Source organism: Rhinatrema bivittatum, chromosome 2 (assembly GCF_901001135.1).
Source record: "Rhinatrema bivittatum chromosome 2, aRhiBiv1.1, whole genome shotgun sequence".
In the NCBI taxonomy this organism is placed as follows: domain Eukaryota; kingdom Metazoa; phylum Chordata; class Amphibia; order Gymnophiona; family Rhinatrematidae; genus Rhinatrema; species Rhinatrema bivittatum.
The window spans coordinates 166,542,428-166,563,520 of record NC_042616.1 but is presented as its reverse complement, the minus strand read 5'-3'; the positions used below and the strand labels follow the sequence as shown (position 1 = coordinate 166,563,520).

Genomic DNA, 21,093 nt, shown 5'->3' with positions numbered 1-21,093 from the left:
CCGCCAGATATCAGAGAGCTTCCACTTGTGCATCAAGGCGTGTAGGAATGCATGAGTTTTGTTGCCCACTCTTAAAAATGCTTTGTTGGGGACATGAGAGTTGTCCTTTTCCGGGTGTAAGGTGATATTGAAATCCCCTCCCAGGATGAGATGTCCCTAAGCATCGGTGTCCAGTAGGGTTTGTATCTGTTGCCAGAAGGTCAGTTGATCCTGCACCGGCGCATAGATAGATAACAGTGAAAGGATATCATGACCCAATTTGAGCTTTAGAAATACATATCTGCAAAAAGGATCCATCTTCTGATATAGTGTTTCGAAAGTTACATCGGCTGAAATTAGTATGCCAGTGCCTGCATATCTGGAAGACTTGCTTGCTGCCGCTAGGAAGCTAGGTGGAAACTCTTTGTAGCGTAACAGGTGCTCGTGCCTCTTTCAGATGTGTGTCTCCTGTAAGAAAGCAAAAGATGCTTTTCGGGCGATTAGCTCTCTGCGAAGCATATCTCATTTCCAACGGGTATTAAAACCCTTCACATTAAGCGTTAATAATCTGATCGTTGATGATTATGGCTAATGGAATAGTGGGACTCCTGTAGAGCTTAGGATGCTGTGATAGTGATGGTAACAGTGTCGTCGGGGTTTTCTGTTCTGCATGTCTCTCGCTGTCGGCCACGGTCTGGTCCACATTGGCAATGAATAGTGTAACAGAGCTATGTTTGCTGATCCGGGATGTGTAACCCCCTGTTTTGAATCCATACCTCCTCCTTCGCGGATTCCCTCCTCGGAGGCTGTTTACCCGTTACCCAAGAGGCCTCACGCCTCCCATCCCCCCCACCCCAAACAGTATTACATTAAAATATTCATAAGAAAAATAGCTAAACAATCTGATATCACATGGTATCAAATATATGTAACAGTCTTCTATACACACATTGAAGGTAATCAAATATATCGCCTCCCGGATAGTGTAACTGACCATAATGAGAATGCTTATGGTATTTGGTGGGTTCAGCCCTGGTCTGACATAGCCTCAGCTGAGGTTTCAGGGTGAGTGGTGTGTTTGCGCTTCGCTTTCCCAACACGTTGCCAGGTTGTCTTGGAGCTCTGACTGTGGGCCCTGGTCTCCTGTGGCGTAGGAGTGAGATTGAGTGCCAAACCTGCTTGGTGGAATGCTTTTACGGCATCTGGCAAGGTTTTTACCCTGTGTGTAATGTCCTGGTGTTGGAAGGAGAGAGCGAATGGGAATTGCCAGCGATAGCGTATATCTGCGTTGCGCAGTGCTTGTGTGACAGGCTTGAATTCGTATCTCTTTTTCATGGTGCTGGGTGCCAGGTCTTGAAATAGGGCAATTTCTAGGCCTTTCCACAGCCACTTTTGCTTGGTTCTGGCGGTCGCCATGATTTTTTCTTTTTGTGAAAAACTGTGCAGGTTGATAATTATGTCCCGCGGGTCCCTAGAAGTCTGTGCACACGATCAATTTTAATATCGGTACCCCCCGGGCCCTCCTTCGGTGTTCATCTCGGCTGTGCCCTGGGTTATGATGAATGCACATATCTCTCGAGCTGTGGCCAGGCAGTCAGTGTACTCGGCAGATTCTGGTACCCCTTTAATTCTTAAATTAGACCTTCTATTTCGATTGTCTAAGTCCTCCAATTTGTCATGTAAGGCATTGATTTCAAGTTGAATGGCGGAGCTGTTTTTAATGAGCGCATGCACGGCTTCCATGTCCTTATTCCCGCGTGTCTATTTCATCAACTCTCTGCCCCAGCGCTCGCATCTCCTCCCTGTTTTCAGCAAAGAAGTTGAGAAGCTCTTCTTTCTGTTGCCTCATTTCTGATCTAAGGTCCATAAGCCACTCCCGCAAAAGGGATTTAGTGGGTAAATCATGAGTATCTGGTACCTTTCCCGCTGGTTGCTGTGGGGAGAGAATCGGGGCCTCGGTGTCTGAGCCGTCCCCCTCGCCAGTCTTGCCGTGTGCATTTTCCGGCCCTGGGTCCTGCAGCTCCATCGCGGCTTTAGTGAAGGAGAAGCGCTGGAGTTTGCCAATTATTTCTCTGGTTGACATCGGGAGGTAGATATCTTATATGCAGATAGAGCCAGTGAAATTTGAAGCCGTTAATGCGGCGATATCAAGCGTTCAGGGTGAGGCGATATTGGGAGCATTAGGCACGCGCGGCCATCTTGTTTCGCGGTGAAACCACGCCCCCTTGCAACTTAACTTTTATTAACAATAACAGCACTTCAATAATGACTGTCTTTCATTGCAGTACACTTTTAGTTCCTTCAATTAGGTCAGAGATATTTACAGGAGCTGCCTTCTCTTAGAGACGTAGGGGCCTCCTGATTCCAGCTGGGCTCACAATCTTATTCCCCACCCAGCGGGTCCCGCCCACAGTGCTCTCTCTCTCTCTCTCTCTCCCTGTAGAATTTAAGGTGGTCCAGGCTAAACCTTAAATCTGACTTCCTCCAGACCCCACAGACCACTCTGTTTAAAGGCAGTTTCAGCTTTTTTTTTTCTTGTGTGCTCTTTTAAGCCAGCAAGCTTTTAACTTTCAGTGCTCTTCAGTTCTAGCAGCACTTTTCTTTTGTCCCAGCCCCCTTCCTTAAGCAGGGTTTAAAAAAACTTTTTGTTCTCTTTTTTGCTTTAGTACTGTGTCCCTGTACACCCATCTGCTATGCCTCAAACTTATTGGCAGGCCAGTCACAAAGCAAACTTTCTTTTACTTTTCTCCCTTGGAGGCGTGTGTTCAAATCCCACTTCTAACACCATATATGAGGATGGCTAAGCAAATCTTTACTGTCTGGAGTCAGGAACCTTGCTGAATCCAGCTTTTCTTCTTTCAACTGAACTTTATTAACATTAACAGCACTTTAATAACAACAATTGCCTACCTCTGCAGTACACTTCCAATTCCTTCAAGTTAGGTCAGAGATATTTACAGGCGTTACCTTCTCTTGGAGACATAGGGGCCTCCTGATCCCAGCTGGGTGCACAATCTTATTCCTTACCCGGCAGGATCCCACCCACAGAGCTGTCTCACTCTCTGAAGGATTTAAGGTGGACCAGGCTAAATGTCTGGTCCTGCATAGGTAAAAAGGGGGAAAACAGGGTTACTTCATCACACCTTGTAAGAGGGCTTTTGAAAATTGCTACAATATATGCCATTGAATTGTCCATAGGATATTCACTTAAAAGTGCACTTTGCATGTGTAAATGGCTTTTGAAAATTACTACAATAATATATTACATGTGTAACTCCTTTGAAAATTATTTCCAGTGTCCAAATTTTGATTTTTTTGTTTTCAGATTTTTCAAGTTATCCATTTTTTGCAATTTGTGCATACAAATTGCAATGTATGTGCACAAATTGATGAAAATGAACTTGAAAAATGTTCCAAATAAGTTGAGTTTTGGTTCATTTAATTCATACATTTAAAACAAATGCTCATCCCGACTGTAAACTGTAGGGTTTGAGAAGAAGTCAGCTTGTGGCATTTAACTGCATGAAGCTCTATACTTTAATGACCAGCACTGGTGAATTATCAAGGATGATAAATGTCACTGGTACTTCACATGTCCAAGACATACATTTTAAGAGCTCAGCTTTCAAAACTGTCTGAAGAACACTATTTGTATACATAAATGGGCCTATGGAGATTTATGCTAGTATTTTATAAACTGTGCGGCAGGAGCCCCAAAAATATGCATGTATATTTGTAATACCAGAACATGCATGCTGCCTCTATTCATTTTATAAAAATATGCACATATGGAGAGAATGCTAGGGATTGTAGAGCCTAGCAGTTTTGTGGATGGGCAGACAAGATGGGCCATATGATTTTTTTTTAGTTATGTTTCTCTATTTATATTTTATGCTCAAAATTGGAACATTTCACATGTTATGATCCATAATTAAACTTGGAAGCAGGTATTTACAAAGTATGTGCCGACTCTGTTTCTAGTGGATTTGTCCTAGCTGGGAAATCCAGGTGGAGTTGCTCCTAAAGCCCCTATAGGCCTTGCCCTAGGAGGCATAGCTTGCTCACGGCCCTTACTTTTTATTGTCTTGTAAAACTCCTCAGTTGGCATTGACTGGGTCTGTACTTGCAGCTGGTTGGCCCAGTATAGAGATATGAGTTGTGGGCTTGAGGTACACTGCTTCTACCACCACATCGGAGCTTTTCCCTTATAGAAACCGAGGGGGTCAACCCAGCGTCACTGGTTGCTCTGCCAAAAGACGTTCTGTTCTCCAGAACAGTATGTCTCTTGCTGTCCACTCGCTTTCTCACAGCCAGCACTGCACTGCTACCTTAGTCAGATCCCACCAGCAAGATTTGTTCTACTTGTCACTGCACTATCAATTCAAATGTACTCCCAGTCAAAGGGCCCCTCTTCCACTCAATGGTCATTCCAGACCTTGCCCCAACCTATATGATCGAGCTGGGTTGGTATTCACTGCCAGTGGTCACTGGCACACTCTGCAGTCCATGCATTCCACAGCCAAAATGGAGCCACACCCCTAAAGAGACATCCACAGTCCTCAACTCTAGACAGGATGGGCCAGACCCATTAGGCCAAATGCAAACCCCAGTCTGCCGATGGAAAACAATGCATCATTTATCCACCGACCTCTAGTCACTCGGATAGTTGCCCCATCGTTGACTTGCTGAGGTGGACTACTCCCATTGCAACTGGCCTGAGGTATCATGGGTTTTTCGGCAATGACACAGTCTCATTGATATACCACTGCTGGTATTCTGTCTCACACTAGGTGTTGTTCGATCGTGGTCTGCTCATGTGTGGTTTTTGGTCACTTGTTGGACTTTCACTGGATTCAATATTTCAGGCTGCTCATATGAATGTTTGACCCACCACTGTTGCGAATCTTGCCTCAACATGTGCTGCTCTGTCCGGTCGTTGTAACATGCACATGCAATTTCTTGAGCTAGGGCTGATGTAGCAAGTGTACCAGCAGTTTTATACTGTCTCATTGATGATGCTTCACGCATATCATTGCTGACCTCATACGCATACTATGTATGTCTTTCTTGTCTTCAAGCCCTTCCTTTCCCTCCAAACCTCAAACATGGGAATGATCGCCATTTTTGTAAGTTTTGCAGCTTTTCACTAAACTTCTTGTTAACGCTACATGGTCACCAAAAATCACATTTATCACTGTGAACACTTGATAGTACATCTCCACGCTTTAAGCCCCATGTTAAGCGCCATTTTATGTAACCATTTTCTTGGAAACGGCATTTTTCCTTCCCTGCACACAAAAAGAATTTATAATTAGGGTTGACTTCCTTTGCCAACTGTTCCTTCTTCCTTGTGACCCCAGGGCGAGCCCTTTTTGTAGTGGGGGAACTATTTCTGGCCCAGGCAGTGAAGTGTTTTTCTTTGTCAGTATATAGCTTGTTGGCTGATATGGTGATGAGATGGCGCTTGGATGGGACAGATGAAACAGGACACATGTCTGTGTGTTCAAATAAAAAAGTTTACTGATTTCTTCAAAGGTAATCAATGTCCATGTGAAATAAGAAATCTACAAATAAGTGTCCCTTCTCTCTATGTATATCCCAGTGACTCAGGTTCCTGGGTGATTTCCTAAATCTCCTGAACTGAGAGTTTCAGAGTCCCAGATTTAGGGAAGATCTTATACCTTAGAGGTTGGAACAGGCCTAACAGAGTTCCAGTAGATTTTAGACAGTTTCCCAGCATGTATGTGTGTCCTGGAGAGACAATCCCGTAGAGGGTTTTCAAGTATGCTCCTCATTCTTCAAACTTGTTCCTTTCATTTTTCCTATCTATGACCTCTCAGTGGGAAAGTTCTGAGGATTGAGCTGATACAGCCCGAGCCCAATTGAAGAGGGGTGACAAAAAGAACCTCCTGAAAAATAAAACCTGACAAAAATCTTTAACAGCATCAAAATCTTCTCTCTACTCTCAGGGTAGCTCCATAGTGGAAGGACAGGCCTGACAAGGATTTCCTTTAACCAAAATCTTCACCTACTAAGGGATGTAGGCCCTCACATAGTCAACAAAATGAAAAGGAATTTTTTTCTTCTTCAAGAGCTAAAGCAAAAGACCATACCTACTCTTCTCTCATTCCTTAGTTATAATCAGGGTCCACCCACTCAAGCTGCTTCTTTAGGAGGAGCTGAAATGTGGTATTCCCTCTAACTGGTTAACATCTATAAGGACCCCTAGTAGCCACCCATAGGGGTGCCACATTGAAATTGCAGGGAAGTCAGAAACATTGAGATGTCATTGAAGGTTGATAATCATCCTGACATTTGTTTATTCTGTTTTTTGAAAGCTGCCCTTTCTGTACCAAAGAAGGAAATTAGGTATCAAGAAATGTTTACACATCATCTTGATTTTACCTTTTAACACATGCTGGCCTTGCCCACCAGCTGTTCTTTATACTTTGCAGCTTTCAAAGGCATTAGCCATTTTTTTTATGACTATACGAAGCATTTCTTTCCATGTGTGTGAGTGCTAGGGTTTTCCTCATTGACTCCAATGTATCCAGGGTTAAAATGTTTCAGTAAGTAAGCAAATGTGGCAGCGTAGGGCTAAAAAATATTTGCAAATATTTTTTACTTTTTGCCTTTAGATTGCACAGACATCATTGCATGTTCAATGTGGCTTCCTTGTCCTTTCTATAAGGGATCAACATCACCAAGCTGACTCTGAATATCTGAAAAGGGATAATGAGGCTCATGCATAGGGAAATGAGGCAACTAACACATCCCACAACTCAGAGTAATATGGGTCCCAAAGGCTTCATTAAACACTCATTTTCCCCCTCTCCGGCCTCCCTACATCCTCTGTTCCAGGTATTTCAGTGGCTTTGTCCCATTACTAAATATATGAGAAGGAGCTAATTGCACTCCACAATCAATACACAGTCCACAAAGGAGTGCAAAGAACAATGTAGGTCCAATTTTTATCTTCATCAAAATGTGTTCCACCAGTAATAGTGCCTCATTCTGGGGAATATTTGAATATAGGGATACTATATCCAAACTTACCAAATAGCATGTGTCTGAAAATGGAGGAAAATTCTCAATGATTGTAATGAAGTGATTTGAGTCACGGACATAGGAACGACTTTGGGGAACTTGAGGTTTCAAAAAGACATCTATGAATTGTGATAAAGGTTCCAAAATTGATCCTATGCCCACGACTATGGGCCGTCCTGGAGGGTTCACAAGGGATTTGTGGATTTTTGGGAGAATATAGAAAGTTGGAGTAATGGGATGATCTGTTTGTAAAAAATTGGCTTCACGAGAAGTAAGCTGATGTGAATCTAATGCGTCCTGAACAATATTCTTAATCAGTTCCCTTAATTCCTGAGTGGGATCAACAGTTAGTGGAATGTAGAAATTAGTGTCAGATAATTGGCGAAGAATTTCATCCTTGTAATCGATAGTGTTCAACACCACTATGATTTAAGATTTCTTGTGATCGATGTGCTTCATCCGCCAAGTCGGGGTGGTAATTTCTCCGAAATGCTTACCAGAAGAGAAGTGGATCTTCACACTTAATAGCCTGCATCCAGCAGGATTAAATAATGAGATTGAATGGCAGTACTTTTTATAATCAGTTAAAGGTATCAAGAATTCCTTGATTCCTTTCACTGTTTCCCTCGGTGAATGCAGTGCTGCCCTGTTTTGATTAGCTAAGCTCTTTTGCGTTCTGATTGGTGGTTCAAATCGCGCCAAATTTGCCCTTTTAAACGCAGTGGTTAGTCTGGCCGCCCGCCCTCCTCGCTGCTTTAGCTGTTTGAATTCCACAGCTGTCTTGAAGGTATGTGTCTCGGCACCAATAGATACATTTTGTACCCTTAATTTGGTCCTTTCTTATACATTTATGTACTATTGTTCTTCTTCCTTTTTAGCTTTCATTATAATTACAGACTGTCCCTCCCGACGCAGCCTACGGGCGAAACACGGGGTCCGTGTCGGGGGACCCTGAAACAGTCATTCAATTGTGCATGTTTTTGAAAATTGGAGTGGCGACTTTGAACATTTAAATAAATAATTTTGATGAAGATAAAAATTGGACCTACATTGTTCTTTGCACTCCTTTGTGGACTTTGTCCCATTACTAAACATTTTTTCCCCCTTTTTTTTTTTTACAACAGTTGGGAGAGTTTTGCATTTTTGGATATTCCCCAGCTGTTGGCTCTTCCCCCTGTTTTTTGGGATTGGTCATTGCTCCCTATCTAAACTGGGTTGAGCATGCTCAGGATATAGTTGGATGTAGTTTTCTTTTGGGAAAGGACAAGTGTTGGTGGTTCCTTCAAATTTAGGTCCCCTGGCCTGCTACAGAGGGGTTTGGACTTTGCCTTGCTTGCCAGTGCCTTCACAGACCTGCAAGGAGGACTGTCCCGGTTAGAGAGGAGTGAAAAAGAGGATTTGGGACTTTTTTCTGACCAGCTCCCACCTCAGAAGGGCAGACCCCCCTCCCATCTGAGGGGACTGAAGTTTAGTTCCTGGGATCTGTGTCCTGTTAATGCAGCGTTATTAGGACCAGGGTTCTGCATTGCCATCTGTCCAGTGAAAGTGGGGTGTGTGGATTCCCAGAATAAGAACTGATTTTTGGAAGAGTTGAAGAGGGTTTTTCTTTTTGTTTCAAGGGAGATATTTTTCTATCACTAATTCACTGCCATTCATGGAGAAGAGAGGTTTTTTTTCTTTCCTGACACTGGGAAAGGGCTTTGAAAGGAGCTTGGATGGTGATTGAGGCTGACCTTGGCTAAAGAGATTGTACCACTTGGCACTATCATTCTATTTTTCCTTATGATGATTTTTGCTAGTCTTGCTTGGATACTATTTTATAAGTTGAAGTAAACTTCTCTGCCTGCTTTCTTCCAAATGGAGAACCAGCTTACTGAACTTACTGCCATATGTCTTTTTTTAAAGTCTTTTAATGTTTTTGAAGATTAATTTGATATGTTTTTTAGTTTTTGAAATGTATTTTTGATGACATATATTGTTTCTGTCCATATTGTACATTTTTAATTATGTATGTTTTATCTTTGTAAACTGCTTAGCCGGACAGGTCTCTGCCCAATTTTGCGGTATATAAATCTTTTAAATAAATAAATAAACAAACAAACAAACAAACAAACAAACAAACTGCTAAGATCTGCAAGTGTGAGTCCTATTGAGAGAGTGGTTGAGTGTCATAAGAGACTGTACAAGGTACCCATTGTCAAGAGCCTAGGGCTCCGGAGGGTTGTCCTCCTCCTCACCGGTTGGATCCCAGCTTCCCAGTGGTTGAGTACTACCAGAGTAATTGGAGAAACAAGTGAGCGGTCCGGGATAATGAGTGTGGCCCTGGGACTGTGTGACCCCTGCATTAGGGTCCTCAAATCAAGAGGGGGGTTAACAGGTGAGCATGAAAAATACTTTTATGCACCAGACTGCTCATATAGCTTTTTGCCTTATTTTATTTCCTGCCACAAAATGGTTGAATCGATCCCTTTGTTACTGATGTATGGAAAGCACTATCCACGTGAATGGCTCTATTTTTATATTCTCATTTTCTGTTGGCAGCCCATAAAATAAAAAGTTATTTAAACAATAGTCTGCAGAGTCTAGAGCTGAAAGAAAGCTCAGTCTTTTATGCAATTTATTTCATTCTGACAGACCTTACCTGTCTCAAATGCAGAACACTAAAACATTAAGTACAAAATTTAATTTTAAAAAGGTGGTCCTGTAGATTGGCAGCAGCGATTTGTTTTGCTGAGCAAGAATCTAATTCAGGGTTTGCATTCAGTTGGGATGGTTTGTTTAAGGTGCGTAGCAATGGTAATATGCTACATTTGAGGGATTCACTTCCAGACCCCTCAAGGGCAGCAAACCAGTCCGATTTTCAGGATAAGTATAATGAACAGAATCAGGTTAATCTGCATATTTTGGCTATTCTGACAATCAGACATTACTACCACATTTGAATTACTGTAGTGAGTACACCTACGCTAAGGTTTTATATTAACATCTCGAAGCTGCTCAGGCATCCATAGCTGGTCATTGAGAAGCATTGTCATGACTAGTAATGGGTGACAAAATAAAGTTCGGAGACAAGGAAAGCCTATGATCCTATTGATTAACAAAATGGGGTGGGGTTGGCCTGGCCACACAGCTCAGTAGATGATGCTGTACGGCTGTGTTCTGCAGTGTAGCAGATTTATGTACAAGTCGGATGTCTGTTGTGCTCATTAGGGTTGGGCTTGCTGCAGAGATGATGCTCTCAGTCCTGGGAAGGAGGCTGCCACTAATGTAGGCAGACCTTCCCTGCCGTAAAATGTAGTGCATGGATCATCTTGGAGGAGACATCTCTCCAGCCCTTGAGGCCAGTGAGAGCTCCCAGTATCAGTAATTACCCAGACATGCTGTCTCAGGATTTGGAAGAAAAAAGGGTGTGGATCAGGGCCAATGCAAGGGTCTGAGGAGCCCTAGGCAGACCAATATAACACTGATCCCGCTCCCCCCACCCTGAGTTGAATGTGTCTCTCTGACAGTGGTAGATGTACAGAGATATTCTCTCCCTTTTACAGTTCTCTCTCACTGTCTCTCTCTCTGCCATGTCACGAAAACGAGTGCCATGTGACTGCTGTCACCTCTCCTTTCACATTTTGAAAATGGCACTGTTGTGTACCCCGGCGATGCTCCGCCCACTGATGCCACCTTAGGTGACTGCCTAATCCTACGTAACGGTTGCGCCGGCCCTGGTGGGAATCCCTACAACCTATCTAAGGGTAGGGGCATCCAACATTCAAATATTTTGAGAGCTGTATCAAGAGAGAGAGAGAGAAAGGAGACAGATCTTGGAGACTTTTTAAACAAACCTTTTTATTTAAAAACTCAAACCCATTACAAAGATCAAAATATGCTGTACTTTCAGGGGTAGATTTTATAAATCTATGCACGCGCACGAACAAAAATCCGGGGTCGGTGCGCGCAAGGGGGTGCACATTTGTGCAACTTGCGCGCGCTGAGCCCTGCGCGCACTGCCCGTTCCCTCTACCCCCTCGCGCCTTCCCCTCCCTTCCTCTACCTAACCCACCCCCCCGGCCCTATCTAAACCTTCCCCCGTAACTCTGCGCTCGCCAGCGGGCTGCTGGCGCACCATCACCCGACCCTGGGGCTGGTCCGGAGGCCTCAACCACGCCCCCAGGCCGGCACCACGCCCCCGACATGCCCCTTGGAATGCCTCGAAATTCGCGCCGCCCACCTGACATGCCCCCGACACGCCCCCCCCTTGCGAAGCCCCGGGACTTACGCGCGTCCTGGGGCTTGCGCGCGCCGCCGAGCCTATGCAAAATAGGCTCGGCGCACGCAGGGGGGTTTAAAAGGGTTACGCGTGTACCTTATGCGCGTAACCCTTTTAAAATCTGGCCCTCAGTGTATGCACACCTTTCATAACATATCAAGGCAAGCAGTACATCAGCAAATACATACAGCTGCTAGAATTCAACAAATTGATATTAAAATTATCATAACCTTCCAAGTTCCTATGAAGTGCAAAAGTAATTCTTTCAACTGTAGCAATTTCTCGAACCTGAATTTTCCAGGTACTGAAACCTCTGCTCTTCTTTCCAAAACCAGGCCAGCATAAATTGAGCAGCCAACAAAAGCTGAGGTGCCAGCAGCACAGAATATTTACTGATCTGCATCTCTGGCCACCTTCCCCATAAACAAAACTCAGGGGAAAGGCTAAACCAGTGTCCAGTAATTGCACATATTTCTTTTTTCACTTTCTCCCAGCAACCCAGAGCCAGTGAACAGGACCACCACATATGGAGATCTGAACCTGTCTGCATTCTCTCAAACTCCTTGAGTCATGCTCCAGGCAAAATTTAGCACAGCACTCTGGATACCAATACATGCAGTGTAACAATTTAAGAATTTGACTCTCTTTAAGCAGATGGAGATTTTGTGAGCTTTTTTTTCCATATCTGCTGCCAGATATACATTGCATTGATATTTTCTGCTACAAAGAATAAAAAAATTAGGTCATTTTATCAGCATGTGAGACTTCTACTGTATATGATGGACATTTGGCAGAGGCTGATATTCAAAAATTCCAAGCACCTAACTTAGGGGTATATTTACTAAGCTACCTTAGGAGGATACCACATGGTAAAAGACTTGTGAAATCAATAATGTGTGCTGTTTTCAATACCGTGTGTTATTTTATCCTAAATATTTCAAAATGGTAATGAGTTGCTTTGCATACAAATGCTTTGCAAATACATGCAAAGCTGCTCATTACTAGGCAATTTCATAGAAATAAAATAACTGAACTTGCCTGAAAAACTGCAATCAGCATTATTTTCCTGAAAGTTAGCTACAACTGTGAACATCGGGACAGCAATTGTTCCCAGGCAATTTTTTTTTAAAGGGTCATAGTGGCCTGAATGACCCCCCTCTCCAATGTATTGAAACCCCCCCAGGGAGTTCTTGTGAGACCCACCCCTCCCCCAGCAGTCTCTAGAGGTAGTTCTAATGTAAAAAGTAAAAATAAAATTACTTGTATGACAAACATTCCTCCCCCTTCTCAACCTCACCCCTTTGCCCATCTGGCTCTAAACCTCCAGTCCCTGGCCTTAAGTCACCCCCCAACCACCTGACTCACCATAACCCACACCCCTGGGCATACCTTTAAAACCCTGGTGGCTAAGTGGGTCCTGGCCCTGAGCTGTCTGAATCAAAATGGTGCTGGTCAGCTACAATACATGTTATGCCTCTATCATTTGATAAGTATTTGTTGAAATACTGATTGCCTCAATACAGTGCCAGCCGGTCACTCTACAAGTTATGTCCCTATCATATGAGAAGGCATAACTTGTACAGTGACCCAGAATCTAGGGGATGCTCCAGGCCCCAGCAGACCACAAGGTTTTTAAAGGTATGCCTGAGGGATCAGGGAGATGGAGGGTATTTTGTTACAAAGGGGTGGAGTCGGGAAGAGGAGAAAGTGTTTGCCATATGAGTGAAACTGTTGTTTTAATTTTTAAATTAGAGCTGCCTCTAGAGGTTGTGGACAGGTGGATGGGATGGGGGTTTCACAAGTCCATGGGAAGTTTCAACATGTTGGGTGGGGGGGGTTGTCGTTTGGGCCGCGATAACCCTTTAACAAGATGGCGGCCCTGGGTGAATGGGCTATCATCACCAAGCATTTGAGTCCTACTAACACATGGTATTTTTTCTCTTAGAATTTAACCACTGTGAAAAATACAATGCAGTTTCCTAAGCTGGGAAAATACCATGTTTAGCAGGTTTGCTTATTATAAACAGTGTTTTCCATAGAAAGCAGGATGAATTAATCATGATATGTGGATGATGTCATCCAGTGGCACCAAAAGGACTCATCTCTCTTTTAAGCTTTACTGAGCATGTGCAGGAATTCCCATTCAGGCATTACTTAGCTTCTTCAGTCAAGTGTAGAGTTAAATTTAGATAGCTAGTCAACTCTCCAGGGAGATGGATGGGTATTTACCATGCCTAATTCATCCTGCTATCTATGAAAAACACCATTTATGGTAAGGTAAGCAGGGCTGAATTAGCCATTACATGTGGGGAGTCCCAAGCTGATGGTTGCAGTAGAACATTTACTGGGAGAGCATTTACTGAATAAGCATCCCGGGCCACAGTATGGAGAGTAAATTATTGTGCAATACTGCTTGTCCAAATTTACTGTCACTCCTTGAAAGGCTGTCCATTCAGTGATGTGACATAAATGTATGTACTCTCAACCAAATTGTAGCTTTGCAGATGTCTTAGAGAGGTACTGCTCGCAGATGAGCAATGGAAGAGGCCAGAGCTCTAACTTGAGCCTTCACAGAGTTTGTAATTTGTAGATATGTGGCTGCGTAGCAGTGTTGGATGCAGTCTACAATCCAGATAAGACAATGTGTGTTTGATAAACTGCTATGCCCAGTCTGAAAGAACTGTAAGATACAAAGAATTGTGAAGCCTGGTGATGCAGCTCAGTGTTTCTCTTGTAGTAGGCCAAAGATCTTTTGCAATCTAAAGTATGAAAGGCCTTCTCTCCTTCATGTACATATTGCCTCAGGAAGAAGGTAGGCGATGCGATGACCTGATTGATATGGAAAACTGCTATGACTTTTGGTAGAAACTCTGGGTGGATGTGGAGTACCATCCTACTGTGCATATATGGTGGATAGTGAACTAATGCCTGAAGTTCACTGACTCTTCTGGTTGATGTTACCGCTACAAGAAATGCCACTTTCCGTGACAAAAATGTGAGAAGCCGATTTTAATGGCTCAAAGGATGGTTTCATTAAGAAAGAACACTATTCAGGTCTCATGGCACCAGAGGTTTAACCTGCCATAAGCCTTTTATGAATCTTGATACTAATGGATGGGTTGAGATAGTTTTACTGTCAACTTGAATATTGTAAGCTACATTGGAACTGAGATGTACTCTTACTGATGATGTAGCAAGGCCTGATTCAGAAGCAGAGAACAAGTAGATTAGCAGATGTTTGGGTTTGCATGAAAACGGGTCCAAGGCATTACACTGCCAACATAAGGAGAACCTTTTCCATTTAAAGCTATAGGCCTTCCTAGTTGATGGCTTCTTGGCAGATATAATTATGTCCTCAATCTCTCTGGGTAAAGAGAGATCTGTTACTACTGAGAGTTCAAGATCCAAGCCATCAAGTTGAGGGATGGGAGATTTGGATAGAACAGACTACCTTCCTCTTGAGTTAGCAGGGTTGGATCTGTCCCCTGATTGAACTGGAGGACTGCTGAAAAGCTGAACAAGATATGCATACCAAATTTGCCTGGGCCATGCTAGACCTATGAGGATTAGTCGAGCCTGATCTTGTATCACTCTTTGCACTGTTCTGGCTATTGGTGGAATTGGTGGAAAAGCATACATGGGATCTACATTCCAAATGAGCAGGAAAGCATGCTGAGTCAACTTGAGTTTGCTGGGTAGAACCGAGCAAAATTTTTCCAGCTTTCTGTTCGCAAATAGGTCGATTGTTGGAAGACCCCATAAGTCAAATAGTGTTGATTGTTTCAGACACCACTCATGCAGACAGAAATCTTTGCACAGACGATCCACTGGTGTGTTCGAGATCCCTTGAAGATAGATAGTTTGCAGGACAGCTTGATATTCACATGCCTATTTCCATATCTTTATCGCTTCTTGGTAGAGAGTCCATAACCCTGTTCCTCCCTGTCTGTTCAAATAAAACATGGCCACTTGGTTGTCAGCTTGAATTAGAATGTTCTTCCCTTGGAGAAGAAATGTGAAAGTTTACAGAACATATTCTGATTTTTTTCAGTTCTAACAGATTGAAAATGTTTTTACTCTGAGAGACCATGTCCCGTGGGTTCGCAGAGGTCCAGTGTGGGTGCCCCAAACTTGGAGAAGGCATCCATTGCTAAGTTACTTGATGAGGGAGCCCATGGAGTGGAGCTCCTTCCTGATAAGCGAGGGTTTAGCCATCAGCATAATTACAATTTCATGTTCTTTAAAACTTATACTTTGGTTGTCAAGGGTTGAGTTAGCTGGTCCCATTAACAGCAAAGACCCCATTGCAGGTAATGAATATGGAGACAGATTAGTGGAACTACATGAATGCGCACTGCCATATTATTCAAAAGAATCAGGATTGCTCTGAACTGCGAATTCAACAGCTTGTGAATGAGTAATTTCAGAGTGTTCGCCCGTGCAGTGAATCTAGCCATTTCCTAATAAATGTTATTTTCTGGGTTGGCACTAACAATTCTGCCTATTTATTTTGGTCTTACAATAAACTTCTATTTTGGAACCAAGCTCAGGTGTGGACCTTGGACTTTGTTTGAATTTGTTAAGTCTCCCCTGGACCTCCCAGAGAATTCTCTGGTCCCCATTTGGTGATGCCTGGAGGACCATGACTGTTCCCAGGGCTGCAGCAGGGTAGCTAACCATCTCTGTAGCCTACGAAGGTAGCCCTGGTGAAGGATAATGGGAAGAGTTCATCTGGATGCAAAGATAATGCCAGTGGGTGGGATGGATGGGTATGAGGGCATATGCATCCTTCAGATCAAGGGCGCCCATTCATTTCCCCCTTCTGAATGTAGGGTAGTATCTGCTGAGGAAATTCATTTTGAATTTCTCTTGGAGCAGGTGCTTTGTTCAGGTTTTTCAGATCCAGATGGTTCTCAGTCCCTCAGATTTTTTGAGGGTGAGGAAGTACCAGGAATAGAATCCCTGCTCATGTTGGAGTGCAGGGACCAGTTCTATTACTTGTTGTTGAAGAAGTAATTCCAATTCCAGATAGAATTGTGTCAAGTGAGATGGATTCAGATTGAAGGCTGAACAACGAGGAAGAGATGGCAGCCAGGAGAAATGCAAATGGTATCCAGATTCCACGATCATGAGAATGCAGTGATCCTTAGTTATCTTGCGCTACTCCTCTAGGAATGCCTGGATTTCTCTCCTACCTGAGAGGGTGCCTGTTGAATATTCAGAGTGATTAAAATTGGCCCCGGTTTGGACTGAACTTGTTAAGTCACTTAAGATTGATAACATTTGCACCGATGAGCATGAGCCTGAAGTTGCTGAATGCTTAGTAGGAAAAGGCAGGAGCCAATATCTTTGGAAAGGCCAAAAGGTGCATCTCTGGAAATATGGCCACTTAAAATTGTAGGAGTGTCTCAAAGAAGAAGTTTGCTCAGGTCTTGTTGAGAGGGATTGGACCGCTATTTTATGCTCTTTTATCTATGTTACCATTTCTCTGAGCTTCTTTCCAAAAAGGTGTTCCCCTACACAAAGCATATTTGCCAATTTATCATGATCATCACTGCATATGCTGCTGGCTCTAAACCAGGCACAGGCCATGTGCCAAGCTCCTATAGAAGCCATCAAGGTATGCAATATAGTATCAAACAATTCATAGACTGATCGAAGAAGGTGCTGTATGCACTGTTCAGTGCTGAGTTCCAGCTTTAGGCTTCTAAAGTTAGGTGAGTGAATATTAGACCAAAGTTTAGGGACCTCAGTTTTAGGTGCCTAAATTTAAGTGCTTATTTTCAGCTGAACTTGGGTACCTAACTTCAGGACTGGGGCAAGAGTATTTGGCGCCCTAGGCAAATGTTTGGTCATGCCACCCTTCCCCAATTTACCTAGTGGCAGCAGTTCCAGCACAGTGCTCCCTACCACCATCAGTAATAGCCCTGGCACAGCCCCTTGCTGTGCCTTGTGCTGGCAGGACTTTGCTGCCCTCAAAAATATGGTGCTCTAAGCAGCCGCCTAGTTTTCCTAATGGAAGCACTGGCCCTGTCTAACTTTTGAAAACTTAAGAGGTTAACAATGAAAGGGGCCAATGCAAAACAGTGCACTCAGCTGAGCGCACTGTTTAACCTGCAGTTGGACGCACGTTTTGGAGGTGCATCCACAGCCCCTTATGCTATAAGGAGATTAGCGTATCCACAATGCATGTCCAACGTGCCACAAAACTAAAAGAGCTCATTTCATGCAAATGCATGACGATGAGGCTATTAGTTATTTACTTCACATGCAAAAAAAAAAAAAATGTGCGCCGGGCCCGCACATTTTTTTGCACTCAAAAAATTAACACCTGCCCAGAGCATGTGTTAATTTCCTAGCACTCCAAAACGTTGTACAGAAAATACTGCTTTTCTGTACATCCTCTGACTAATATCATGGCGATATTAAGTTGAAGGAACCAAAAAGTTAAAAAAGTTAAAAAAATTAAATAAAAAAAAAGTGCCGTGGTCAAGTTAGAGAAACGGACGTTCAGTTATCGAGCATCCATTTTCCTAACCTGTGGCTGTGCACCAGTTAGGAAAATGGATGCTCATAAAACTGAGCATCCACTTTCCTAATGCACAGACAGCTGACCTCACCTGGGCACCTGCTGCCAAGGAGGTACTAGGGTTGCACAATTGACCCTAGTGCCTCCTTGGCAGCACGACCCCTAAATTAAATATTGCAAGGCACCCCCAGGAGAGGTGCCTGAGCGCCCACTTTTGGCACACTTATTGCATCGGCCCCAATGTCTATGTGTAGGTAACTTATAGAGTTTCACACACAAACTGAACATTGATATTTCCCCTCGCCGACCACACACTTTTTGTGCACAGAAAAAGAAACATGAATGGAGGCTGTCAAGAGGTGGGATAAACTAAAATGAGGGGCAATATCGCATGCTTTTAATACACCTTTTTTCATGGGGGGGGGTGGAGAGAGCACCTTTGGGGAGTTACAGTATTCAGCTATTTATATCACTATAGGAGGGCCAGCTAATAGCTCGAGGTGAGGTGTTGGAGGTGTTTTAGGGGCCAGTTTTAGATGCAGAGTGAGATATACGAACAGCACAGTACACCTTGGTGAAGATTTGACGTCATTTGGAGTGAGGTACGTCTCACAGAGATGAGATTTCCTCTATGTTATCTCGCCCTAGCTTGATGGTACCCTGTTACAGGCCAGTGTCCTGTGCACGCGATTCAGTAAACTAAAATATTTAAATTAGGGCCAGTGGTAAAAAGATCCTGTCCAAAAAGAGGCACTAGCGCATCCCTAGTGCCTCTTTTTGGACAGGATCGGCGGCTGTCAGCGGGTTTGACAGCCGATGCTCAATTTTGCCGGCGTCTGTTCTCAAGCCCGCTGACAGCCACAGGTTCGGAAACCGGACGCCTTCAAAATTGAGCGTCCGGTTTTCAACCCGCGAGCCGATTTCAAATTTTTTTTTTTTTTTTAACTTTCAGGACATCTGACTTAATATCGCCATGATATTAAGTCGGAGGGTGCACAGAAAAGCAGTTTTTACTGCTTTTCTGTGCACTTTCCCGGTGCCGGCAGAAATTAGCGCCTACCTTTGGGTAGGCGCTAATTTCTGAAAGTAAAATGTGCGGCTTGGCTGTACATTTTACTTTCTGTATCGCGCAGGAATGACTAATAGGGCCATCAACATACATTTGCATGTTGCGGGCGCTTTTAGTCTTGGGGGGGGGTTTGGACGCGCGTTTTCGACGCGCTATTACCCCTTACTGAATAAGGGGTAAAGCTAGCGTGTCCAAAACGCACGTCCAAATGCAGGTTAACATTTAATTGTATCGGCCTGTGGGCTTGTACATGCACAGATTCAACTGAACAATGTTACACATCCTTTATCAAGGGCATAATTTGAGAGGGTGAATTTATTTAAGCACTTTTTATAAGATAAAAGTAAGTGCCTTAGTCCCAACACCTACCACAACTTCATCCCCTGAGAACGCCCCTCCACTGCACATAGAAGTACCTGCAAAATCAGGTTACGCACAATACTTTCATGTGCACTGAGCCCCACACGATTTTATAAACGCCATTTTACTATTTCTTAATGCGTGTAAATAGCTTTGAAAATTCACTCCTGGATGTCATGGATTTTGATACCTCAAAGGGGGGAAATATTACTGATTTAATTGAAGTTTGCTACTGGTGCTCAGTCATACTCACTATCGGTTAGCTCCCATAGCCGTGGGGGGAGGTCACTGAAATAATCATGGTTCAGTGCAGCTTGGGCTGACAGTCTGTTCTTTGGAAAACACTGAAGTAGTTTGGAGGCCAGGTCCTCAGCATGATTCACATAACTCAGCCTGAAAAACACAGGAGAAAAAGACAGACACACGATGAGCAGGAGTTGATGCTGCCAGTAGGTGAGATGTATATATACTGCTGTTTCAAAAATGTCAGCAAATTCAGCAATGACTGCATCTTTCTCAGGCAGGAGAAAGTATCTGGTCTGACCTGGTTTCACATTTTCAGTTATGTCATTTGCTGAAAACAAGTGACATCTTTTGAGCGCAGGTTTGGAAAGGGCAAGTAATTAAATCCACCTCGGATGTGCTCATCTGAAGAAGGGCCGCCTAGGCGATCTTGAAAGCACATGAACACCACCCTATTTCTATATCCCTGAGCTGGTCCAATTGTAGGTATCACAACCTACCAAGACTGCAACTGTCTCCTAGTGGTTAAAGTAATAGGCTGACTACCAGGGAGACCAGGATCCAAAACCTATGACTTTGGGTAAGTCACTTCACCCTCCATTGCCTCAGGTATAAACTTGGGGGGGGGGGGGGGGGGGGGGGGGTGTCGGGTCATTTATTATGCTGCTATATTTTATCTCAGGAGGGCCACAATATATAGATTTGTTTTTAAGACTAGTATTGTCAACATTCATATATGTCACAGTTTGTAATCCACATATTTTAGCTACTTGAGTTGCTCTATACTTGGGGTCTTTCATTTTCGGATTTTATTTTATTTTAACTGGGAGTTTCAATGTTATAAGAAAAAAAAAAATCAGTGGAAAAATGTCGGTTATATAACAGGAGAAAAACCAGTGGAAAATTAATCTTTCACAGATTTTTTTTTATTTTGTTGTAACATTGAAATCTCCAGGAAAAATAAAATAAAAACTATAAAATGAAGGCCCCTATACTCTTACCCTGCACTACTTTGCTTCTAATGCCTTTTACAACATGTTTTTACTGGTTCCATGTGTCAACAAGGCGGCATTAGTCAAACAGAGAAAACTTAGGTTGAAACTTTTTTTTTCTTTTTAATCTTTAGTGAGGCAAGTTTGGGTGTTTAAATGTTTTAAACACAGCAAAAAGTGTTTTGGAATTCGGCATGCCTCTTCTGTAGGATGAGAGGGTAGAATTTAATACAATATGGCTTTGTGTCTCAGGTATAATAGCATGTTTTGTCTCACAGCAGTTGAGCATCTAGTAACTCGGCATGTGAGATACAGCCAGTCTCAATATTCATGCTTGACTTAATGTCACACTAATCACTAGGGAATGGTTACTGGGCATGACAGCATACATAATGTCAGCAGACAATGAGCCAGAATCTGCCGCGCAACAACGCAGCCCCTGGCATTTACCATTAAAAAAAACGAATGGTTTCGCAAGGAACATTTTAAAGAGTTTAAAAAGACCTGAACCACTCCACTCCCATGCTAACACACACAGAAGTGTGTGCCGAAAAATGAAACTTTCCAGCATATGGTACACATTTAGAAATGTTCTCTAAGTATAGTAGGGGTG

The 21,093-nt window shown here is 43.3% G+C and overlaps 1 protein-coding gene across 2 annotated transcripts in view; it reads right to left on the bottom strand.

Moving 5' to 3' along the window:
• Positions 1 to 21,093, bottom strand: part of CDK14 (cyclin dependent kinase 14) — a 1,214,920-nt gene that overhangs the window by 243,105 nt on the left and 950,722 nt on the right. For both annotated transcript variants that reach the window (XM_029588836.1, XM_029588837.1), the window contains exon 13: positions 19,499 to 19,638. In XM_029588836.1, coding sequence (XP_029444696.1) covers positions 19,499 to 19,638 — 140 coding nt within the window. The remainder of the gene's footprint in view (positions 1 to 19,498; positions 19,639 to 21,093) is intronic.